Below are 25454 nucleotides of genomic sequence, written 5' to 3' on the forward strand. Positions count from 1 at the left end.
TAGCGAAAGTGTTCCAGCCCTTTAATCATTCTAGTTGCCCTTTTCTGGACTTTCTCCAATGCTATAACATCCTCCGTAACTCTTATAAGCTGATTTACTGTGCATTGACTGCTGTCTCTGTCATTCAATAAAGTTATTCTTTTTTTCAGAGCAGGGAGGATGCTGGGATACTTCCATGTGCAAAGGGGACACTCTGCCACGGAGCCCTGACCCATGGATTTAAGCCCCCTGCCCCCCTCACCTACCCCAAGTTCTTGTTTCCCACTCAGCCCCATGCCCCGGGAGGCCTACCTGCCCTGCTGTTCTGGGTACTTCTGTTTGCAGTAGGACTCCAGTGAGGCATAAACCTTCTCCCGTAGCAGCTCCACGTCTCCCGGGTTCGAGAGCCCTTTGGCATCTGGGTGGAGGGGAAAGAGGTGAGTTAGCACACGGGTTCCCAACCCCCGGTCTGTGGCCTGTTAGCAACCGGGCCGTGAGTTGTATAATTATTTCATTATACATTACAATATAAGAATGATAATAAGAAAAAGAAGACATTGGATTTATATCCTGCTTTCCACTCTGAATCTCAGAGAAGCTCACCATCTCCTTTATCTTCCTCCCCCACAACAGACACCCTGTGAGGTGGGTGGGGCTGAGAGGTCTCGCACAGCAGCTGCCCTTTCAAGGACAACCTCTGCCAGAGCTATGGCTGACCCAAGGCCATTCCAGCAGCTGCAAGTGGAGGAGTGGGGAATCAAACCCGGTTCTCCCAGATAAGAGAGCTATGGCTGACCCAAGGCCATTCCAGCAGCTGCAAGTGGAGGAGTGGGGAATCAAACCCCGTTCTCCCAGATAAGAGAGCTCTGGCTGACCCAAGGCCATTCCAGCAGCCGCAAGGGGAGGAGTGGGGAATCAAACCCGGTTCTCCCAGATAAGAGAGCTATGGCTGACCCAAGGCCATGCTAGCGGGTGCAAGTAGAGGAGCAAGGAATCAAACCCAGTTCTCCCAGATAAGAGAGCTATGGCTGACCCAAGGCCATTCCAGCAGTTGCAAGTGGAGGAGTGGGGAATCAAACCTGGTTCTCTCAAATAAGAGAGCTATGGCTGACCCAAGGCCATTCCAGCAGCTGCAAGTGGAGGAGTGGGGAAACAAACCCGGTTCTCCCAGATAAGAGAGCTCTGGCTGACCCAAGGCCATTCCAGCAGCTGCAAGTGGAGGAGTGGGGAATCAACCCCGGTTCTCCCAGATAAGAGAGCTCTGGCTGACCCAAGACCATTCCAGCAGGTGCAAGTGGAGGAGTGGGGAATCAAACCCGGTTCTCCCAGATAAGAGAGCTCTGGCTGACCCAAGGCCATTCCAGCAGCTGCAAGTGGAGGAGTGGGGAATCCAACCCGGTTCTCCCAGATAAGAGTCTGCACACATAATGAACACACCAAAATAAAGCGCACAATTGTATCATCCCAAAGCCATCACACACACACACACCCCGCCGATCTGTGGAAAAATCGTCCCTGGTGCCAAAAAGGTTGGGGACCACTGAGTTAGCACACCCAACGCTCCTGCTAAGCCATGGATGTCAAATGTGGAGCCCGAGGGCCAGATCAGGCCCCTGGAGGGCTTCTAACTGGTCCACGAGCAACGTAACTATCATCCGCTTCCTTCTCTCTCTCTTGCTTCCTTCTGCATCACAGCTTGCTTTGCCAGACTTGCTCAACTGCACAAAAGCTACAGAGCAAAGTCTCTATTTTCTCCATTGATTGACCAGCACGCGAAGCAACTCATGTACAAAAGCTCGCAATGCCCAGCCGTTTCATGTTTTCCCCTCGGTCTTAGGCTCAGAGCATTGACCATGAGATTTCTGCAGCGAACGTCAATAGAGCAAAAAGTAGGTTTGCCACTTACACACACACACCTGAATAGCATAGTCAAATTGCTACAGCACAGACACTGTCTCCAGTTTCTGATGCAATAATTCAGAGCAAGAGGTATCGGTTATCAAAAACTGTCAAATAAACAAAACACTGCAGGAGTGCTAATCTTTTAAGCATATTTTAGCTTTAAAAAATAAATTCTTTAATTGCATTTGCCTGTGTCCTTTATAAAGTTTATATCTCCACTGCTTGTTATTACATTCTATGACACGCATGGGCCCTGCCCGACAAGGTCTCAGATCCGGTCCTCATAACGAATGAGTTTGACACCCCTGCTCTAAGCTGTGGAGCAGCTTTACAACCTGGGCCTTGCATATCTTCGGGACCGCCTCTCCCCATATGAGCCCCCACCCCCAGGGCACTGCAGTCAGCTACACAACATCTTCTTGTGATCCCCAGGGCCTTCTGGCTTTGACAAGGGTCAGGGCCTTTTCGGTCTGGGCCCCCTACCTGGCGGAATGAACTCCTGCTGGGGATCCGGGCCCTGCGAGACCTATGTAAGTTCCGCAGGGCCTCTAAGACGGAGTTCTTCCACCAGGTGTTTACTTGATCCAGCGGGCGTCCTATGAAGCTATCGCTCTCTCAGCATCCAGCACCTGACCATCGAGGTGCGCAAGCTGCGATGAAAGCTTCCAGCCTACACGGCGTGGTGTGGTTTGTTGTGCCGACTACCGCTCTCAAATCTGATCCACGTTTTTGGGGCGACGACGTTTTTATTTTAAACAATTTTATTAATAACATACGGTAACAATGTCTGCTTATATCACTACTATCCCTAACCCATATGATATTTTCCGATCCCCCCCTCCCTCCGTTACTAGACTCCCGCCAAACTTATATACTTAAGTTCACTTATAAAGGTACCCTTAACCAATCAAAGTTCAATTTCTCCCTTTTCTCATACTCATTATTAAAAAATTGTCCAATGTCCTTTTTACATTCCACTCTTTCTCTATATATCCTCTAAATTTCTTCCACTCCCTTTTAAGCACTTCCAAATCATAATCTCTTAAAGTTCTTGTTAGTTTGTCCATCTCACTCTACAATAAAACTTTCACGATCCAATCCCCTTTCTCTGGTATTTTTTCTCGCTTCCACAACTGCGCATACAATGTCCTAGCAGCTGAGAGCAAGTACCAAATTAGAGTTCTATCTTCTTTTGGAAATTTTTCCATTTGTAATCCCAACAAAAAAAGTCTCTGCAACTTTCTTAAAGTCATATCCCAAAATTCTAGATATTTCTTGTTGTATCAAAACGTTTTTTCACAAGTCCACCACATAGCTAAGAATCCCAGCTACAAATACAAGTTGATGGGGTGTGAACTGGCAGAGACTGATCAAGAGAGAGATCTTGGGGTCATGATAGATAACTCACTGAAAGTGTCAAGACAGTGTGCGTTTGCAATAAAAAAGGCCAATGCCATGCTGGGAATTATTAGGAAGGGAATTGAAAACAAATCAGCCAGTATCATAATGCCCCTGTATAAATCGATGGTGCGGTCTCATTTGGAGTACTGTGTGCAGTTCTGGTCGCCGCACCTCAAAAAGTTTATTATAGCTTTAGAGAAGGTGCAGAGAAGGGCAACTAGAATGATTAAAGGGCTGGAGCACTTTCCCTATGAAGAAAGGTTGAAACGCTTGGGACTCTTTAGCTTGGAGAAACGTCGACTGCGGGGTGACATGATAGAGGTTTACAAGATAATGCATGGAATGGAGAAAGTAGAGAAAGAAGTACTTTTCTCCCTTTCTCACAATACAAGAACTCGTGGGCATTCGATGAAATTGCTGAGCAGACAGGTTAAAACGGATAAAAGGAAGTACTTCTTCACCCAAAGGGTGATTAACATGTGGAATTCACTGCCACAGGAGGTGGTGGCGGCCACAAGTATAGCCACCTTCAAGAGGGGTTTAGATAAAAATATGGAGCACAGGTCCATCAGTGGCTATTAGCCACAGTGTATGTGTGTATATAACATTTTTTGCCACTGTGTGACACAGAGGGTTGGACTTGATGGGCCGTTGGCCTGATCCAACATGGCTTCTCTTATGTTCTTATTATGTTCTTATGATAAAAAGAACCTTCATGTTTCTTGCATTTCCAACATCTATCTGACATCTTTTTACTCATCTTTGCCAGTTTTTTCGGAGTCATATACCACCTGCACATCATCTTAAAACAGTTCTTTAATACTCTGACATGTTGATATTTTCATCGAGTTCTTCCAAAGATACTCCCATGTATCCATTTGTATTTCCTTATTTACATTAATTGCCCAGTTAATCATTTGAGGTTTTACTGCGGGGCGAAGACGTTTTGAAGCGATGCGTTTTAATGCTGTAAGGTGCCCAGAGCCCGCTTGCGGGATAGGGCGGGGTATAAATTGAAAAATTTAAGTTAAACGTAAGGCCTCGGGGAGGGGGGGGGGCAGAACTGGCCTGTCCAGAGCTGTTATACCGCCTGTGAGCAAAGGAGGGAACGGAAGGCTGATGGGGGGGTGGGGGGGAGAGGAGCCACTCCAATAGCAGCTTCGGCACGGACAAGGGGCAGCCTCACCTGCAGCAGTCAAGCAAAACCCCTTCGCTTCAGGGACTGGTAAATTGGGAGCCACTGAGTCCGGATTTATACCTCCCCCCTTGGCCTGTCGTTCTGGGGATGTTGCCTCGGATGGCCGCAGGGCTCAGCGTTTGCCCGTGGGGAGGTGCAGGCGATTCTCCGTCAGGGTGCCGGAGCGTCCGCCCTATTGCACTGCCGGCTCCCCAACGTCCAGCCATGTGGGTTTTCCTCTGCACCCCAGGGCCCTGCAGTCAGGACGCACCGACCCGGAGCTTACCAGTTCCTGTCCCGGATAACGTTTCTTTCCCCAGGGCCCGGCATTGACAGCCCTATTCTGAGAGATCGTGTGGTTGTGGATCCGGCTCTGATGAAACTGTAGAACGTGTGGGTTTTTTGCTTGCCAAAAGGTATAACTCCTTAAGAAGGCAGTTTATATCGACCCACTGATCGGCCCGTGGCAAATAAGCTGCAGCTTTTGCCTGGGGGCTCTGATCTAACCATTGCAGTCTCAGTTGTGAAATTTCTTCTGGGAGCGTTTAGATTTGAGAGACAAGAGGAGGATTATAAGAGAACGGGGAATAATCGTTGTACGCTGTGCACTTTGCTGATTTTAAATGTTTATTTTGTAAAATATTACTGACGAATTTTGTATTTCATTGCCGTTGACTTGTCAGCCAGTATAAATCGATGGTGCGGTCTCATTTGGAATACTGTGTACAATTCTGGTCACCTCACCTCAAAAAGGATATTATAGCATTGGGAAAAGTGCAGAAAAGGGCAACTAGAATGATTCAAGGGTTGGAACACTTTCCCTATGAAGAAAGGTGTTAAAACGCTTGGGACTCTAGCTTGGAGAAACGTCGACTGCGGGGTGACATTATAGACGTTTACAAGATTATGCATGGGATGGAGAAAGTAGAGAAAGAAGTCCTTTTCTCCCTTTCTCACAATACAAGAACTCGTGGGCATTCAATGAAATTGCTGAGCAGCCAGGTTAAAACGGATAAAAGGAGGTACTTCTTCACCCAAAGGGTGATTAACATGTGGAATTCACTGCCACAGGAGGTGGTGGCGGCTACAAGCATAGCCAGCTTTAAGGGAATTGGATAAAAATACGGAGCAGAGGTCCATCAGTGGCTATTAGCCACAATATATATATATATATATATATATATATATATATATATATATATATATATATATATATATATGCGCGTGTGTATGTATATGTGTGTGTGTATATACACACACATACATATATTGGCCACTGTGTGACACAGAGTGTTGGACTGGATGGGCCATTGGCCTAATCCAACACGGCTTCTCTTATGTTCTTATGTGACACAGAGTGCTGAACTGGACGGGCCACTGGCCTGATCCAACAGTGCTTCTCTTATGTTCTTATGTGACACAGAGTGTTGGACTGGAGGGGCCATTGGCCTGATCCAACATGGCTTCTCTTATGTGACACAGTGTTGGACTGGATGGGCCATTGGCCTCGTCCAACATGGCTTCTCTTATGTTCTTATGTGACCCAGAGTGTTGGACTGGAGGGGCCATTGGCCTGATCCAACATGGCTTCTCTTATGTTCTTATGTGACACAAGAGTGTTGGACTGGAGGGGCCATTGGCCTGATCCAACAGGGCTTCTCTTATGTTCTTATGTGACCCAGAGTGTTGGACTGGAGGGGCCATTGGCCTGATCCAACAGGGCTTCTCTTATGTTCTTATGTGACACAAGAGTGTTGGACTGGAGGGGCCATTGGCCTGATCCAACAGGGCTTCTCTTATGTTCTTATGTGAAACAGAGTGTTGGACTGGATGGGCCATTGGCCTGATCCAACATGGCTTCTGTTATGTTCTTATGTGACACAGAGTGTTGGACTGGAGGGGCCATTGGCCTGATCCAACAGGGCTTCTCTTATGTTCTTATAAATTCATGTGGCAACAAAATTGCTCCTGCGTAGTTGAGGAACCAGATTCCCCCAAAAGATGGCTCCAAAGGTTGATATATCCTTAACAAGCCTGTCCACTTCTTGGTACACGTTTCACATCAAGATGCCTTCTCGTAGAGCCAGTCCTGTTCTTAAAAATGCAACATAGTATGTGGACTCCAGAATGGACATAAAAAGACAAGAAATTGAAGGGGCAAAGGCACTTCCCATCGCCACGCCTTTTTTTGGTAGGTACGAATCACTGCCATATCGAATTTTTTTTCCCTATAATCAAGTTTACTAAGTCCATTAAAAAATAAGTTGGAGGGTCCAAATTCTCTCTAAAATCAAAAACGTTTGGGGGTAGCTGTGGTTGGCGTCATGAGCTGTGCCTTTTGTGTAAGTTGTGTGAAGACATAGCTCGCCATCAGTGGAGAAATATTTCTGTTAAAAATTTCATTCAGGTATGTGTGTATGCCTATTGGTTCTGACATTATATAATTTTAGATGGCAGTTTGCGCGTAACCTGTAGTGTTGCATTTTTTAAGAACAGGACTGGCTCTACGAGAAGGCATCTTGATGTGAAACGTGTACCAAGAAGTGGAAAGGAAAGGAAAGGACCCCTGTGCAAGCACCGGTCGTTTCCGACTCTGGGGTGACGTTGCTTTCACAACATTTTCATGGCGGACTTTTGACGGGGTGGTTTGCCCTTGCTTTCCCCAGTCCTCTCCGCTTTTGCCCCAGCAAGCTGGGTACTCCTGTGACCGGCCTCGGAAGGATGGAAGGCTGAGTCAACCTGGAGCCGGCTACCTGAACCCAGCTTCTGCTGGGATCGAACTCATGTCATGAGCAGAGGGCTCCGACTGCAGTTCTGCAGCTTTACCACTCTGCACCACGGGGCTCTTACAATTTTCTTAAAGGTAAAGGTAGTCCCCTGTGCCAGCACCAGTCGTTTCCGACTCTGGGGTGACGTTGCTTTCACAAGGTTTTCACCGTAGACTTTTTACAGGGTGGTTTGCCGTTGCCTTCCCCAGTCTTTTACACTTCCCCCCCAGCAAGCTGAGGACTCACTTTACCAAACTCGGAAGGATGGAAGGCTGAGTCGACCTGGAGCCGGCTACCTGAAACCAGCTTCCGCCGGAATCGAACTCAGGTCATGAGCAGAGAGTTCAGAGCACAGTGCTGCTGCTTTACCACTCTGCGCCACGGGGCGCTACCAAGAAGCAGACAGGCACGGTAAGGATATCTCAACCTTTGGAGCCTTCTTTTGAGGGGTATCTGGTTCCTCAGCTACTCAGGAGCAATTCTGTTGCCACATGAATTTATGGACTTTACTGTCCTAGAACCTACTCCTTGTAGAATATATTGTTCATACGGGTATCTCAAAAAGGATATTATAGCATTGGAGAAAGTCCAGAAAAGGGCAACTAGAATGATTAAAGGGCTGGAGCACTTTCCCTATGAAGAAAGGTTGAAACGCTTGGGACTCTTTAGCTTGGAGAAACGTCGACTGCGGGGTGACATGATAGAGGTTTACAAGATAATGCATGGGATGGAGAAAGTAGAGAAAGAAGTCCTTTTCTCCCTTTTCCACAATACAAGAACTCGTGGGCATTCGATGAAATTGCTGAGCAGATAGGTTAAAACGGATAAAAGGGCACTTCTTCACCCAAGGGGTGATTAACATGTGGAATTCACTGCCACAGGAGGTGGTGGCGGCCTCAAGCATAGCCACCTTCAAGAGGGGTTTAGATAAAAATATGGAGCACAGGTCCATCAGTGGCTATTAGCCACAGTGTGAGTGTATATATAAAAATTTTTGCCACTGTGTGACACAGAGTGTTGGACTGGATGGGCCGTTGGCCTGATCCAACATGGCTTCTCTTATGTTCTTATCTGTGTATATATATATTCCTAATGAAATAGAGACTGTTTGCAATTGTTTGGGCACAGTTGCTTTTGTTTCGGTAGAAGAGAAACTGAGCACAACTGATGAGTCATATATCTTCAGATGTATTAAACTGAGACTGTGGGAATCGGAGGAAACGAAATTACGGCCAACAGACCCTTATATTTGCTCTCCAGCTTCCTTAGGTCTCAATGCTTTCTGTGGCAAAATGCCCAACTATCTATCAGACTTAACCACTCCAAATCATTGCAGGGCATTTATGCTGGCTAGACTAAATGCGTTTCCCTCCAAAGTTTTACAAGGGAGATATCAGCGAGTCCCTTTAGCCGACAGACTTTGCTCCTGTGGAGCGAATACCCCTGACTCAATCCAGCATATATTGTTTGATTGTTCTTTTTCCCACAACCCCCCCAAAGATTTATTTGGCAAGCTTTCTTTTCCCCCAGATTTGTCTATTCTGCCACCCTGTTATTATCTATTGAGTGATACTGTATTATCTACTGAGTGATACTGAGACAAATCAGACTTTTCCCTGCAGCCACTGTGGCCGGACCTGCCTGTCCCGCATTGGTCTTGTCAGCCACCAGCGAGCCTGCAGCAGACGTGGACTACTGCACCCTTCTTGAATCTTCGTTCGCGAAGCCAAGCCGAGAGAGAGATACTGAGGGGGTGGTTAGCGAGGCTGTGGCAAAATTTCTGGCCGACATCCTTAAAATTTAATTCTGACCATGTTTGCATGCATCTGCAAGCTCGGTTTCATTTCGATTTTATCTCCAACATTTAAATTTTTATATTCTGCGCATTTTTATTTGATTCTATTATGCCATTAAAGGTTTGGTATGGTATGGTAGAGGCCACTTGCAATTGTTTGGGCAGAGTTGCTTTTGTTTCGGTAGAAGGGACACTGAGCACAACCCATTCAACGGATAGGTGGGAAAGGCTGGTGGAGAGCAGACACAGGCCGGCTGCCAAGAACGAACAGAGACACCCCCCCCCTCTCCCCCGCCGTGGCAAGGACCCTCTGCTGGATCCCTTCCCCCTCTCACCGGGGTTGAAGAGGATGATGGCGCGCAGGCAGCCCAGCTCTGTCTTGTCCATCCGCATGTCCCGCATCTTTGACACCAGCTCTGTCAACACCCTGCAGAGAAGACCCCGGATTGGGGGGAAAGGGGGGGGGGGGAGACAGTCAGCTAGCGAAAGCACAGAGACGCTCCCGGGCATGGACGCATTACTGGGAGGGGGGTCAAGGAAGAAGGAGGCGATATTGGAGTTATATCCCGCCCTCCACTCCGAATCTCAGAGTCTCACACAGCGGCTCACAATCTCCTTTCCCTTCCTCCCCCACAACAGACACCCTGTGAGGCGGGTGGGGCTGAGAGGGCTCTCACAGCAGCTGCCCTTTTAAGGACAACCTCTGCCAGAGCCATGGCTGACCCAAGGCTATGCCAGCAGCTGCAAATGGAGGAGTGGGGAATCCAACCCCGTTCTCCCAGATAAGAGTCCGCCCACTTAACCACTACACCAAACTGGCTCTATTATATATATATATATATATCCTGCCCTCCACTCTGAATCTCACAATCTCAGAGTGGCTCACAATCTCCTTTCCCTTCCTCCCCCACAACAGACACCCTGTGAGGCGGGTGGGGCTGAGAGAGCTCTCACAGCAGCTGCCCTTTTAAGGACAACCTCTGCCAGAGCCATGGCTGACCCAAGGCTATGCCAGCAGCTGCAAATGGAGGAGTGGGGAATCCAACCCCGTTCTCCCAGATAAGAGTCCGCCCACTTAACCACTACACCAAACTGGCTCTATTATATATATATATATATCCTGCCCTCCACTCTGAATCTCACAATCTCAGAGTGGCTCACAATCTCCTTTATCTTCCTCCCACACAACAGACACCCTGTGAGGTGGGTGGGGCTGAGAGAGCTCTTCCAGAAGCTGCCCTTTCAAGGACAGAAACTCAGAGTGGCCTACAATCTCCTTCCCCTTCCTCCCACACAACAGACACACTGTGAGGTGGGTGGGGCTGAGAGAGCTCTCCCACAAGCTGCCCTTTCAAAAACAGTCTCAGAGCGGCCTACAATCTCCTTTATCTCCTTCCCCCAGAACAGACTCCGTGAGGTGGGTGGGGCTGAGAGGGCTCTCACAGCATCTGCCCTTTCAAGGACAGTCTCAGAGTGACCTACAATCTCCTTTCCCTTCCTCCCCCACAACGGACACCCTGTGAGGTGGGTGGGGCCAAGAGGGCTCTCACAGCAGCTGCCCTTTCAAGGACAGAGACTCAGAGCGGCTTACAATCTCCTTTCCCTTCCTCCCCCACAACAGACACCCTGTGAGGTGGGTGGGACTGAGAGAGCTCTCCCAGAAGCTGCCCTTTCAAGGACAGAATCTCAGAGCGGCCTACAATCTCCTTTCCCTTCCTCCCCCACAACAGACACCCTGTGAGTTGGGTGGGGCTGAGAGGGCACTCACAGCATCTGCCCTTTCAAGGACAGAGACTCAGAGTGGCCTACAATCTCCTTTCCCTTCTTCTCCCACAACAGATACCCTGTGAGGTGGGTGGGGCTGAGAGGGCTCTCCCAGAAGCTGCCCTTTCAAGGACAGAGGCTCAGAGCGGCCTACAATCTCCTTTCCGCTCCTCCCCCGCAACAGATACCCTGTCAGGTGGGTGGGGCTGGAGAGGGCTCTCACAGCAGCTGCCCTTTCAAGGACATCTGCCAGAGTTATGGCTGACCCAAGGCCATTCCAGCAGCTGCAAGTGGAGGAGTGGGGAATCAAACCCGGTTCTCCCAGATAAGAGAGCTCTGGCTGACCCAAGGCCATTCCAGCAGCTGCAAGTGGAGGAGTGGGGAATCCAACCCGGTTCTCCCAGATAAGAGAGCTCTGGCTGACCCAAAGCCATCCCAGTAGGTGCAAGTGGAGGAGTGGGGAATCAAACCCGGTTCTCCCAGATAAGAGAGCTATGGCTGACCCAAGGCCATTCCAGCAGGTGCAAGTGGAGGAGTGGGGAATCAAACCTGGTTCTCCCACATAAGAGAGCTATGGCTGACCCAAGGCCATTCCAGCAGGTGCAAGTGCAGGAGTGGGGAATCAAACCCGGTTCTCCCAGATAAGAGAGCTCTGGCTGACCCAAGGCCATCCCAGCAGGTGCAAGTGGAGGAGTGGGGAATCAAACCCGGTTCTCCCAGATAAGAGAGCTCTGGCTGACCCAAGGCCATCCCAGCAGGTGCAAGTGGAGGAGTGGGGAATCCAACCCGGTTCTCCCAGATAAGAGAGCTATGGCTGACTCAAGGCCATTCCAGCAGCTGCAAGTGGAGGAGTGGGGAATCCAACCCGGTTCTCCCAGATAAGAGAGCTCTGGCTGACCCAAGGCTATTCCAGCAGGTGCAAGTGGAGGACTGGGGAATCCAACCCCATTCTTGCAGTTAAGAGAGCTCTGGCTGACCCAAGGCCATTCCAGCAGGTGCAAGTGGAGGAGTGGGGAATCCAACCCGGTTCTCCCAGATAAGAGAGCTCTGGCTGACCCAAGGCCATTCCAGCAGGTGCAAGTGGAGGAGTGGGGAATGCAACCCCATTCTCGCAGATAAGAGAGCTATGGCTGACCCAAGGCCATTCCAGCAGGTGCAAGTGGAGGAGTGGGGAATCCAACCCGGTTCTCCCAGATAAGAGAGCTCTGGCTGACCCAAGGCCATCCTAGCAGGTGCAAGTGGAGGAGTGGGGAATCAAACCCGGTTCTCCCAGATAAGAGAGCTATGGCTGACCCAAGGCCATTCCAGCAGGTGCAAGTGGAGGAGTGGGGAATCAAACCTGGTTCTCCCACATAAGAGAGCTATGGCTGACCCAAGGCCATTCCAGCAGGTGCAAGTGCAGGAGTGGGGAATCAAACCCGGTTCTCCCAGACAAGAGAGCTCTGGCTGACCTAAGGCCATTCCAGCAGGTGTAAGTGGAGGAGTGGGGAATCAAACCCGGTTCTCCCAGATAAGAGAGCTCTGGCTGACCCAAGGCCATTCCAGCAGCTGCAAGTGGAGGAGTGGGGAATCAAACCCGGTTCTCCCAGATAAGAGAGCTCTGGCTGACCCAAGGCCATTCCAGCAGGTGCAAGTGCAGGAGTGGGGAATCAAACCCGGTTCTCCCAGATAAGAGAGCTCTGGCTGACCCAAGGCCACTCCAGCAGCTGCAAGTGGAGGAGTGGGGAATCAAACCCGGTTCACCCAGGTAAGAGTCCGCACACTTCACCACTACACCAAATTGCCTCTCAAGCCGGCTCCAACGTTGGATTAACCCCCTCTCTTCACAGTGGGGAAGCCCCCTAGCTCCTCTTCCTCCCCTCCCCCCCCCCGCTGTGGCACCTGTCAAAGATGGCGCCCACGCCGGCACTGTGGGCACTGTTGCGATGGACGTGGAGCCCCGTGGCCAGCAGGATCCCATCCTTCACCGAGATGGAGCGGTGGGAGAAGGAGGCGATCAGCAGTTCGTTCCAGCCTGCCGAGAGAGCAGGAATTTGACCCCGAGTCAGCAGCGTGACGCGGCAGCTAACGAGGCCAATGCAATTTTGGGCTGTATCGACTGAAGTATAGTGTCCAGAGTGGACAAAGTGATGGTATCGCTTTACTCTGCTCCGGTTAGACCTCACTTGGAGAATTGTGTTCAGTTTTGGGCACCACGATTTAAGACGGATCCAGACAAGCTGGAAGGGGTCCAGAGGAGGGCGACGAAGATGGTGAGGGCTCTGGAGACCAAGTCTTATGAGGGAAAGTTGAAGGAGCTGGGGATGTTAAGCCTGGAGAGGAGGCGGCTGAGAGGTGATAGGATCACCATCTTCAAGTCCTATAGACTAGAGGACAATGCAGAGTTCAGGGTTTTTATTGTAGCAGGAGCTCCTTCCTGATGAAGCCAATCCTCCAAGAGCTTACAGGGCTCTTCTTACAGGTCTTACTGTAAGCTCCTGGAGAATTGGTTACATCGGGGGGACGGGGAGCCTAATATGCAAAGGAGTTCCTGATAGAAAAAAAGCCTTGGCAGAGTTGTTTTTTATGACTCCAGGAAACTGGATTAGAACTAATGGGTTGAAATTAAATCAAAAAAGTTCCTGGGTAAATGTTAGGAAGAATTTCTTAACAGAGCAGTTCCTCAGTGGAACAGGCTTCCTCCTCGGGAGGTGTTGGGCTCTCCTTCCTTGGAGGTTTTTCAACAGAGGCTAGATGGCCATCTGACAGCAATGAAGGTCCTGTGAATTTAGGGGGAGGTGTCTGTGAGTTTCCTGCATTGTGCAGGGGGGGGGGGTTGGACTAGATGATCCTGGAGGTCCCTTCCAACTCTAGGATTCCTGCCCATTAGAGCGGTTCCTCAGTGGAACAGGCTTCCTCGGGAGGTGGTGGGCTCTCCTTCTTTGGAGATTTTTAAGCACAGGCTTAAGACAGCAATGAAGATCCTGTGAATTTAGAGGGAGGCGTTTGTGAGTTTCCTGCGTTGTGCAGGAGGTTGGACTAGATGACCTTAGAGGTCCCTTCCAACTCTAGGATTCCTGACCATTAGAGCGGTTCCTCAGTGGAACAGGCTTCCTCCTTGGGAGGTGGTGGGCTCTCCTCCCTTGGAGGTTTCTCAACAGAGGCTAGATGGCCAGCATTGTGCAGGGGGTTGGACTAGATGATCCTGGAGGTCCCTTCCAACTCTAGGATTCCTGACCGTTAGATCAGTTCCTCAGTAGAACAGGCTTCCTCGGGAGGTGGTGGGCTCTCCTTCCCTGGAGGTTTTTCAACAGAGGCTAGATGGCCATCTGACAGCAATGAAGGTCCTGTGAATTTAGGGGGAGGTGTTTGTGAGTTTCCTGCATTGTGCAGGGGGTTGGGCTAGATGACCCCGGAGATCCCTTTAGACTCCAAGATTCTGGGCCAGCCCTCTCAGCAGCAAGAGGCACCCCCCCCCGCCCCTGGGACTCACCGGCCCGCAGCAGAATGACCTGGTCGTCGAGGGGCAGCTCGGAGAAGTGGGGGATGCGCTTGGCCCACTCCACGAGCGTGAAGAGCTGCTTGTCAGCCGCCTGGCAGATGTTGGTCACGGGGTCGTTCGGCTGCAGGGGGGAGGAGAGGGAGACGGGCAGGTGGGTGGCACGCGTTTGGGCGGGGCTCGCACGCACCCCGGCGCCTTCCCCCGCCCCTCCCCTTGCCCGGCTCACTGGAGCTGCTTGCTCTGCGAGTGGGCCCCCCCCCCCACAGCCAGTGCCCTCACCCCCCACCCACCCACCCCGCGAAGGATTCCGGCTTCCCCTTTCGGTATTTACCTCGCTGGCGTCAAAGGTCCGGGGTGAGCGTTCTGATCCCGCAGCACCACACCCCCAACTCACCGAGCTGCCCCCCGTGCCGGATCCGTCCACACTCTGGTCGGACTTCTGCTCCACGGCCAGTTCGGCTTCCAGGATCTTCTCCACCGGCATGTCCTCGTTGGCCCCGCCCCCGGCCAACTCCCCCTCCCCTTCCTTGTCTTTGCCGCGCTGGCGCTCCTCTTGCACCGCTGGGCGCACGGGGGGGGAGGGAGGGCGGGGGGAGAGAGGAGGGGGTTAGAGACAGGACGGCTCCCCCACGCCACCCCAGAAAGGAGGAAGGGGCCCGAGAGAGACAGGGCAGCCCCCGCCCCACATAAAGGCCCAAAGGCCTGCTGGATGAAGACACACTCCCCACCCCTCCCGGCGAAGGACGTGGCCCAGAGAGAGGGCAGGGATGACAGGCTGACATGGGCCACTCTCCGCCTCTCCCTCTTGCCCAAGGGCGGCAGCTGGCACCCGAAGGCAAGAGGGGCACGGAGAGCGGCCTGAGCCGCCTCACGGGGGTGGGGGCCAGCAAGGCAACGCCCGTCGCTGCTGCTCCCTCCCGGCCCCGGGGGCCGAGGGGAAGCACCAGCGGGGGACGCCGTTGCGAGAGGAGGACGAGCACAGAGTTCAACCGCTGCCACTGCTTCCTAGGGAGGGACTTCCCCCCTCAAACGGCCGCCCTGCCCTGGCTCGAAGAGGGCCCCGACGACACCCCCCCCCCAAAGGTTACTGTCCCCCAAATCACTAAAACACGGACAAGGCTTCTTGCGACAAACGGAGCCAACTTGAGCGTTTTGCGTGCGAGAAGTATGTAGGAAGGCGCACACTGGGCCGAATGCGATGCCTTATTTTATTTATTACTTCATTCGATTCATATCCCGCCCTACCCCACCGAAGCGGGCTCAGGCCTTAAATCTGTGAAATGTGCCTGCCCCGCCTGGGTCTATTTTACTGAGCTGTGTTCTTTTAATTGTGTATCATGGTATATTTAACTGTATATTACTAACTTATTGTTGTATTTTAACTGTTTTGTTATGACTGTAATCTGCCCTCAGCCCGTATGGGAAAGGGCAGAATATCAATCTACTAAACAAACAACCAAGCGAATAAATAGTCCAACATTGAATCAAAAGAGTTGGAAGGGATCATCTAGTCTAACCCCCCACACAAGGCAGGAAACCCACAAATACCTCCCCCTAAATTCACAGGAACATAAGGTTATGTATAAGTTTGTATGTTCAAGGATGGAAATAATATTATAATCCCATGCCTGAGGTAAAGCATTACTAAAGCAGGAATTGAAATAGCCAGCTTTAAGAGGGGATTGGATAAAAATATGAAGCAGAAGTCCATCAGTGGCTATTAGCCACAGTGTGTGTATACACACACACATATTGGCCACTGTGTGACACAGGGTGTTGGACTGGATGGGCCATTGGCCTGATCCAACAGGGCTTCTCTTATGTTCTTATGTGACACAGGGTGTTGGACTGGATGGGCCATTGGCCTGATCCAACAGGGCTTCTCTTATGTTCTTATGTGACACAGAGTGTTGGACTGGATGGGCCATTGGCCTGATCCAACAGGGCTTCTCTTATGTTCTTATGTGACACAGAGTGTTGGACTGGATGGGCCATTGGCCTGATCCAACAGGGCTTCTCTTATGTTCTTATGTGACACAGAGTGTTGGACTGGAGGGGCCATTGGCCTGATCCAACAGGGCTTCTCTTCTGTTCTTCTGTGACACAGAGTGTTGGACTGGATGGGCCACTGGCCTGATCCAACATGGCTTCTCTTATGTTCTTATGTGTCACAGAGTGTTGGACTGGAGGGGCCATTGGCCTGATCCAACATGGCTTCTCTTATGTTCTTATGTGTCACAGAGTGTTGGACTGGAGGGGCCATTGGCCTGATCCAACATGGCTTCTCTTATGTTCTTATGTGACACAGAGTGTTGGACTGGAGGGGCCATTGGCCTGATCCAACATGGCATCTCTTATGTTCTTAAATACTGGCTGTCCTGTTGCATGCATATTTTCACAGGATTTATGGAGATTGAACATTACTACATGCATGGAATACATTGACATCTTCAGGAATACTGTGAATTCTACAGGAGTACTAGGAATCGTACTCCGAAGGACAGGACTGAGAATTCTTTATGTGAATGTTATGTCTATGGTTTGCTTGTCCTTATTGTAGTAAATGTAGGAGCCCTGTGGCGCAGAGTGGTAAAGCTGCAGTACTGCAGTCCGAGCTCTCTGCTCACAACCTTGAGTCCGATCCCGGCGGAAGCCGGGTTCAGGTCGCCGGCTCCAGGTTGACTCGGCCTTCCATCCTTCCGAGGTCAGTCAAACGAGTTCCCAGCTTGCTGGGGGGAAGGTGTAGACGGCTGGGGAGTGCGATGGCAAACCACCCCGTAAAAAGTCTGCCGTGAAAACGTTGTGATGCGACGTCACCCCAGAGTCGGAAACGACTGGTGCTTACAAGGGGGACTACCTTTATCCTTTTACTGTGAATTCTACAGGAGTACTATGACTCGTATTCAGAAGGATTGGACTGAGAAGTCTTTATGTGAATATGATTTCTGTAGTTTGCCTGTCCTTCTTGTAATAAACTATGCATTTTAGTAATTTTGGCCACAGTAACCTTTGGGTATTTATATGTTGTTTGGCAGGGCTTTTTTGGGAGCAGGAACTCCTTTGCATATTAGGCCACGCCTCCCTGATGTAGCCAATCCTCCACGGGCTTACAGCAGGCCTTGTAAGAAGAGCCCTGAAAGCTCTTGGAGGATTGGCTACCTGGGGGGGCGTGGCCTAATATGCAAAGGAGCTCCTGCTACAAAACGAGCCCCGGTTGCTGGCTTCCTGCATGACCTCTCTCATCGTATGTCGTCACCTGCGAGGGCCCCAGCAGAGAGGGGCCTTCGTTGCCCAGAGCTTTCTCTTCCAATGCTCCAAGCCTGCTAAACACAGTGAGGAGTGTGTGTGGGTGCTGTTGCCCACCCCTCACCCCTTGCCATGTGGCTGCCCCGCTCTGCTTTCCGGGGTCTTAAGGCACAAAAGGGACTTTCCCATCATCTCCTTTCAAACAGGCGATGCCGGGGATCGAACCAGGGAGCTTCTGCCTGCCAAGCCGATGCCCTACCGGCTGAGCCACACAGCCCCATTCGCAGGCGGAGGCGACAGAAGTCGCGATCCTTCCTCCCCGATTCGATCCGGCCGCTGAAAGGAAAGCGTTCCTGCCGACTTCCCCACGCCGAGAATCAGACTCGGGGCTCTGTGGCCCGGCCGCCTCCCTCCACCCCGCCCCGGGGGCTGGCCCTAGCTGCGCCCCCCCGCCGCCCGCTACCTTCGCGCTTCATGCCGGTGGCCAGGCATTTCTGGTAGCGGCAGTACTGGCAGCGGTTGCGCTGGCGCTTGTCCACGACGCAGTCCTTGTTGTCGCGGCAGGTGTAGGTCAGGTCCTTCCGGATGGTGCGCTTGAAGAACCCCTTGCAGCCTTCGCAACTGTACACCCCGTAGTGCTTCCCTGCGGACCGAGGGAGGCCAGGAGGAAGGCAGGGACTGAGCGGCCGGGTTTACAGCAGCTCCCCCCCCCGCGACCCACACAACCCCCCTCTCGACCTGGAGAGCCCCCCATCCTGCCAGACGAGTATTGGGAAGGGCAACCTCTAAGGAATACCAGGGTGGGAGGCAGAGGCAGGCAACAAGCCACCTCCGCAACGTCTCTTGCCTTAAAAACCAGGCTATGCAAATTAGACATCCGCGAAGTATCGAAATCCATTTAAATATAATACAAGTAACTTAGAAATGTTCTTGCTTCCTACCATATGCGACTATAGTCAATATCAAAATTCAAAAAATATGCAGAATTCATTTAACGCACATCAGAATTGTAGCAGTACGCCAGCTGTACAAACACGTCGACGTATCACGTCCCCGTTGTCCCCCCAAGAACATACATTCCTAATACAAGATTGCTGTTAAGCCCACAAATTTCCAACGAAGGGCCAAAAGAACCCATTTCATTCGTCTCAAAAGGAATGAACTCAGTGCCCGTGTACGAAGGGACTGAAATTGGTTTCAACTTAACAGCCTGAAAACCGAGGAAGGTATGATAGGAATACCCGGAATGGGCGTCTCGAAGGCTGAATTCGCTTTTTGTCTTTTGTGCCTTTACTGGGAATTTGTGGACTTTTAACAGCAATCGTGTATTCTGAATGAAAGTTATTGGGGGGGGGGGGTAGAATGGAAACGTGATACATCGAAGTATTTGTACAACTGGCGCACTGCTATAATCTTGATGTGCATGGTTAATGAATTCCATATATTTTTTTGAATTTTGATACTGCATACAGTTATAGACGGTAGAAATCAAGAAAACTGGGACAATAATTTGTAGAATAAAGTTTGATACGTAGTGGATGTCTAATTCGTACCGTCCAGACGCTAAGACCCCTTGGGTTTTTGCTTAAAAACAAGCCTCGCTCGCCACCTAGTGGCGTATAACACGAAAAGCGCTACAACTTCAAGCTGACAGACAATCTTCAGATCCCCTGAAGGCGGTACGATAACTAACGAAGGAATCACCCCCTCCAAAGACCCCGGCTGCCTCGCTCTTGTTCCTCTGAGCCCCCCTCCAAACTCGCCCCCCCGGCCCACATCTCCCCGAGCACCCTGACACGCTGGGTCCTGGCTCCAAGCGCGTCCGCGCACCTGACGACCGGTCGCCACAGATGGCACAGAGGCGCTTGCCGGGCATCATGTTGCCGTGGGCGTGGCCGGACACCACCCTCATGCCCAGCGGGGGCTTCACGTCGTCCGAGCTGCTGACAGAATGGAGCCCGGAGAGGTTCACCGTGGAGTTAATCTGGGGAGGGGGGGGAGGGAAGCAGGGAGGAAGAAGAAGATGATATTGGATTTATATTCCATCCCATAATCTCTCAGAACAGTCGCAATCTCCTTTACCTTCCCGCCCCCCCAACCCAAAGACATCCTGTGTGGTGCGTGGGGCTGAGGGTGCTCTTACAGCAGCTGCACTTCAAGGACAACTCTTACGAGAGCTCTGGCTGACCAAAGACCATTCCAGCAGCTGCGAGTGGAGGAGTGGGGAATCAAACCCCGTTCTCCCAGATAAGAGAGCTATGGCTGACCCAAGACCGTTCCAGAAGCTGCAAGTGGAGGAGTGGGGAATCCAACCCGGTTCTCCCAGATAAGAGAGCTATGGCTGACCCAAGGCCATTCCAGCAGCTGCGAGTGGAGGAGTGGGGAATCAAACCCCGTTCTCCCAGATAAGAGAGCTATGGCTGACCCAAGACCGTTCCAGAAGCTGCAAGTGGAGGAGTGGGGAATCAAACCCCGTTCTCCCAGATAAGAGAGCTATGGCTGACCCAAGACCGTTCCAGAAGCTGCAAGTGGAGGAGTGGGGAATCCAACCCGGTTCTCCCAGATAAGAGAGCTATGGCTGACCCAAGGCCATTCCAGCAGCTGCGAGTGGAGGAGTGGGGAATCAAACCCCGTTCTCCCAGATAAGAGAGCTATGGCTGACCCAAGACCGTTCCAGAAGCTGCAAGTGGAGGAGTGGGGAATCAAACCCGGTTCTCCCAGATAAGAGATCTATGGCTGACCCAAGGCCGTTCCAGAAGCTGCAAGCGGAGGAGTGGGGAATCAAACCCGGTTCTGCCAGATAAGAGAGATATGGCTGACCCAAAGCCGTTCCAGAAGCTGCAAGTGGAGGAGTGGGGAATCAAACCCGGTTCTGCCAGATAAGAGAGATATGGCTGACCCAAGACCGTTCCAGAAGCTGCAAGTGGAGGAGTGGGGAATCAAACCCGGTTCTCCCAGAAAAGAGAGATATGGCTGACCCAAGGCCGTTCCAGAAGCTGCAAGTGGAGAAGTGGGGAATCAAACCCGGTTCTGCCAGATAAGAGAGCTATGGCTGACCCAAGGCCATTCCAGCAGCTGCAAGTGGAGCAGTGGGGAATCAAACCGGGTTCTGCCAGATAAGAGAGCTATGGCTGACCCAAGACCGTTCCAGCAGCTGCAAGTGGAGGAGTGCGGAATCAAACCCGGTTCTCCCAGATAAGAGAGCTATGGCAGACCCAAGGCCGTTACAGCTGCTGCAAGTGGAGGAGTGGGGAATCAAATCCAGTTCTCCCAGATAGGAGAGCTCTGGCTCATCCAAGGCCATTCCAGCAGGTGCAAGTGGAGGAGTGGGGAATCAAACCTGGTTCTCCCAGATAAGAGAGCTCTGGCTGACCCAAGGCCATTCCAGCTGCTGCAAGTGGAGGAGTGGGGAATCAACCCCGGTTCTCCCAGATAAGAGAGCTCTGGCTGACCCAAGGCCATTCCAGCAGGTGCAAGTGGAGGAGTGGGGAATCAAACCCGGTTCTCCCAGATAAGAGATCTATGGCTGACCCAAGGCCGTTCCAGAAGCTGCAAGCGGAGGAGTGGGGAATCAAACCCGGTTCTGCCAGATAAGAGAGATATGGCTGACCCAAAGCCGTTCCAGAAGCTGCAAGTGGAGGAGTGGGGAATCAAACCCGGTTCTGCCAGATAAGAGAGATATGGCTGACCCAAGACCGTTCCAGAAGCTGCAAGTGGAGGAGTGGGGAATCAAACCCGGTTCTCCCAGATAAGAGAGATATGGCTGACCCAAGGCCGTTCCAGAAGCTGCAAGTGGAGGAGTGGGGAATCAAACCCGGTTCTGCCAGATAAGAGAGCTATGGCTGACCCAAGGCCATTCCAGCAGCTGCAAGTGGAGCAGTGGGGAATCAAACCGGGTTCTGCCAGGTAAGAGAGCTATGGCTGACCCAAGACCGTTCCAGCAGCTGCAAGTGGAGGAGTGCGGAATCAAACCCGGTTCTCCCAGATAAGAGAGCTATGGCAGACCCAAGGCCGTTACAGCTGCTGCAAGTGGAGGAGTGGGGAATCAAATCCAGTTCTCCCAGATAGGAGAGCTCTGGCTCACCCAAGGCCATTCCAGCAGGTGCAAGTGGAGGAGTGGGGAATCAAACCTGGTTCTCCCAGATAAGAGAGCTCTGGCTGACCCAAGGCCATTCCAGCTGCTGCAAGTGGAGGAGTGGGGAATCAACCCCGGTTCTCCCAGATAAGAGAGCTCTGGCTCACCCAAGGCCATTCCAGCAGGTGCAAGTGGAGGAGTGGGGAATCAACCCCGGTTCTCCCAGATAAGAGAGCTCTGGCTCACCCAAGGCCATTCCAGCAGGTGCAAGTGGAGGAGTGGGGAATCAACCCTGGTTCTCCCAGATAAGAGAGCTCTGGCTGACCCAAGACCATTCCAGCAGGTGCAAGTGGAGGAGTGGAGAATCAAACCCGGTTCTCCCAGATAAGAGAGCTCTGGCTGACCCAAGGCGATTCCAGCAGGTGCAAGTGGAGGAGTGGGGAATCAAACCCGGTTCTCTCAGATAAGAGAGCTCTGGCTGACCCAAGGCCATTCCAGCAGCTGCAAGTGGAGAAGTGGGGAATCAACCCCGGTTCTCCCAGATAAGAGAGCTCTGGCTGACCCAAGGCCATTCCAGCAGCTGCAAGTGGAGGAGTGGGGAATCATACCCGGTTCTCCCAGATAAAAGAGCTTTTGCTAACTAATTGCCATTCCAGCAGCTGCAAGTGGAGGAGTGGGGTATCAAACCCGGTTCTCCCATATAAGTGAGCGATGGCTGACCCAAGGCCATTCCAGCAGCTGCAAGTGGAGGAGTGGGGAATCAAACCTGGTTTTCCCAGATAAGTGAGCTCTGGCTGACCCAAGGCCATTCCAGCAGCTGCAAGTGGAGGAGTGGGGAATCAAACCCGATTCTCCCAGATAAGAGAACTCTGGCTGACCCAAGGCCATTCCAGCAGCTGCAAGTGGAGGAGTGGGGAATCAAAACCAGTTCTCCCATATAAGAGCCTGCACAATTCACTACTACACCAAACTGGCTCTATGAAGCGATGAACGGGCCTGATGGGCATGCTCAGGAAGCCCCTCCCCAAGCACGCCCCCCCCCAAGCTGGCCAGGGTGGGAGTCTGCTTACCTGTGGGCTGCTGACGGGTCCGTAGCCAATGGAGGGCGTGGCCGGGAGGCCCGGGGAGCCCATCGAAGAGCTGATGACGGGGAAGGGGGAACCCAGCCCACCGAGGGAGGTGGTCATGGCAGAGCCGATCATAGAAGGGTGCAGGGGGGCCGAAGGCTCGGGCGGCGGGGAGGTTTCTGTGCCCTGCAGCGGAGGGGACGAGCTGAGAGAACTGTCCGGGCTCCTGCAATCTGAGAGGAGGGGAGAGAAAGACCGGGCGGGGGGGGGGGGAGGATTAGATCACCTGCAACTCCTTCCACACAAGCCTAATTTCCCTTCCCGCCCCACCAGCATTTCCCCAGAAATCCCCTCCCACTCTGCCCAGTCTTCGCTTCCTGTCCGGATATCTTGCAAAACCATCAAGGAATCACATGATCGCCTGGCTTCCTGACTACCCTTTCGTCTTGTAGAGACAGGAAAGGAACCCGGGAGTCCTCTGGGGTCACTCGCTATTCAGCCCAACAGCCTGAAGGTCGGAGCGCATTTTCCACACCCGATAGAAGTCCTGTTGGATCAGGCCAATGGCCCATCCAGTCCAACACTCTGAGTCACATAAGAACATAAGAGAAGCCATGTTGGATCAGGCCCATGGCCCATCCAATCCAACACTCTGAGACACATAAGAACCTAAGAGAAGCCCTGTTGGATCAGGCCAATGGCCCCTCCAGTCCAACACTCTGTGTCACATAAAGATATCAGAGAAGCCCTGTTGGATCAGGCCAATGGCCCCTCCAGTCCAACACTCTGTGTCACATAAGAACATAAGAGAAGCCCTGTTGGATCAGGCCAACAGCCCATCCAGTCCAACACTGTGTCACATAAGAACATAAAAGAGACCATGTTGGATCAGGCCAACGGCCCATCCAGTCCAACACTCTGTGTCACATAAGAACATAAGAGAATCCCTGTTGGATCAGGCCAATGGCCCCTCCTATCCAACACTCTGTGTCACATAAGAGAAGCCCTGTTGGATCAGGCCAGTGCCCCCTCCAATCCAACACTGTGTGTCACAGAAGAACATAAGAGAAGCCATGTTAGATCAGGCCAATGGCCCATCCAGTCCAACACTCCATGTCACATAAGAGAAGCCATGTTGGATCAGGCCAATGGCCCATCCAGTCCAACACTGTGTCACACAGTGGCCAAAAAACCCAGGTGCCATCAGGAGGTCCACCAGTGGGGCCAGGATACTAGAAGGCCTCCTGCTGTGCCCCCCACAAGCTCCAAGAATACAGAGCATCTCTGCCCCAGACAGAGAGTTCCAACAATACGCTGTGACTAACAGCCACTGATGGACCTCTGCTCCATCTGCTTATCCAACCCCCTCTTGAAGGTGCCTAATGCTTGCAGTCGCTACCACCTTCTGTGGGAGTGAATTCCACGTGTTAATCACCCTTTGGGTGAAGGACTTCCTTTTATAAGCCGACTGCTCTGCAATTTCAGTTCTAATCCAACTGCTCAGCAATTTCATGGAGTGCCCACAAATTCTCGCATTGTAAAAAAGGGAGAAAAGGACTTCTTTCTCTACTTTCTCCATCCCATGCATTATTTTGTAAACCTCTATCCTGTCACCCCACAAGCTAAACAGCCCCAAGCGTTTTAATCTTTCTTCATAGGGAAAGTGTTGCAAACCTTTAATCATTCTGCACTTTTCCCCAATGCTATATTTTTTGAGGTGCGGCGACCAGAACTGCACACAGTACTCCAAAGGAGGCCGCACCATCGATTTATACGGGGCATTATGAGCCTGGCTGATTTGTCTTCAACGTTCCAGGTACGTTAGCTGAAACTGCTAGTGAAGGGATAACTATTATGTCAGGAGCAAAGCCAGCGGAGAGTAGAGATGTGAAGGCCCAGAAAAAAAAACAGGAAATTTCAGGAAAAAAAACATTTTTTCCCCTTAAGCCTTGTTTTTTTTCCAAAAAATTGAAAAAAAACGAAAAGGAGAGAAATTATGGAACGTTTCATTTTAACATGATGAATAAAAATTGTTTTGTGGAGGGTTTTTTTTTTTGTCTGTTCCACATAAACTAGCAAACAGTTCAGGAGATTGTTGCTCCGTTTGTTACAATTACAAATAAATATTATTTAAAAAGTAAATTCTGTTTGCAATAATTGTTTGAATACACTCTATTTTTAGTATGCTAGCTGTGATAATTTCATGCCAAGTAAAATTGTCCGTAGTCATATTTTAGGTTCCTAAAGTAACAGAATGACTTTCAATCGGGAAAATAAAAAAGAAGTGCTAATGTAGCTCCCCCCCCCCCGCAATTTCCCCCCTAAAAATCTGTTTTTTTCCCGGGGGGGGGGGGGCGGGGGACGACCCAGAAAAAACCTGGTTTTTTTTCTGAGATTCAGAATTTCCAGAAATTTTACATCTTTAGTGGAGAGAAACTCATCCAAGGGAAGCCCTGCCTCTCCAACTTTGGGGAGTTCTTTGAGCAAGTTATGCGGCCCCGTGGCACACAGTGGTAAAGCAGCACTGCAGTACTGTGATCTGAACTCTCTGCTCACAACCTGAGTTCGATCCCTGGCAGAAGCTGGGTTTTCAGTTAGCCGGCTCGAGGTTGACCCAGCCTTCCATCCTTCCGAGGTCGAGAAAATGAGTCCCCAGCTTGCTGGGGGGAAAGTGTAGATGACTGGGAAAGGCAATGGCAAACCACCCCGTCAAAAGTCTGCCTTTAAAACGCTATGAAAGCAACGTCGCCCCAGAGTTGGAAACAACCGGTGCCTGCACAGGGAACCTTTCCTTTCCTT

General features: G+C 51.4%; 1 protein-coding gene across 1 annotated transcript; it reads right to left on the reverse strand.

Moving 5' to 3' along the window:
• Window positions 1-287: 287 nt before the first annotated feature.
• Window positions 288-22880, reverse strand: RXRB (retinoid X receptor beta). The gene is made up of 8 exons (XM_060230493.1): window positions 22659-22880; window positions 19344-19497; window positions 17977-18156; window positions 14662-14828; window positions 14259-14388; window positions 12668-12800; window positions 9358-9449; window positions 288-397 (listed from the first exon to the last, which is right to left on the reverse strand). Exons 1-8 carry the CDS (start codon window positions 22788-22790, stop codon window positions 288-290), a joined length of 1098 nt encoding a protein of 365 aa, XP_060086476.1. The 5' UTR covers window positions 22791-22880.
• Window positions 22881-25454: the final 2574 nt, after the last annotated feature.

Source organism: Heteronotia binoei, unplaced genomic scaffold (genome assembly GCF_032191835.1).
Source record: "Heteronotia binoei isolate CCM8104 ecotype False Entrance Well unplaced genomic scaffold, APGP_CSIRO_Hbin_v1 ptg001559l, whole genome shotgun sequence".
NCBI lineage: Eukaryota > Metazoa > Chordata > Lepidosauria > Squamata > Gekkonidae > Heteronotia > Heteronotia binoei.

Coding starts and splice junctions, on each gene's coding strand:
- RXRB (XM_060230493.1), bottom strand. CDS start 22,790: ATGATCGGCTCTGCCATGACCACCTCCCTCGGTGGGCTGGGTTCCCCC. Junction 18,157..19,343: donor CTGTGGCGACCGGTCGTCAG/GTGCGCGGACGC, acceptor CTCGGTCCGCAG/GGAAGCACTACGGGGTGTAC. Junction 12,801..14,258: donor GGTCATTCTGCTGCGGGCCG/GTGAGTCCCAGG, acceptor CTCTCTCGGCAG/GCTGGAACGAACTGCTGATC.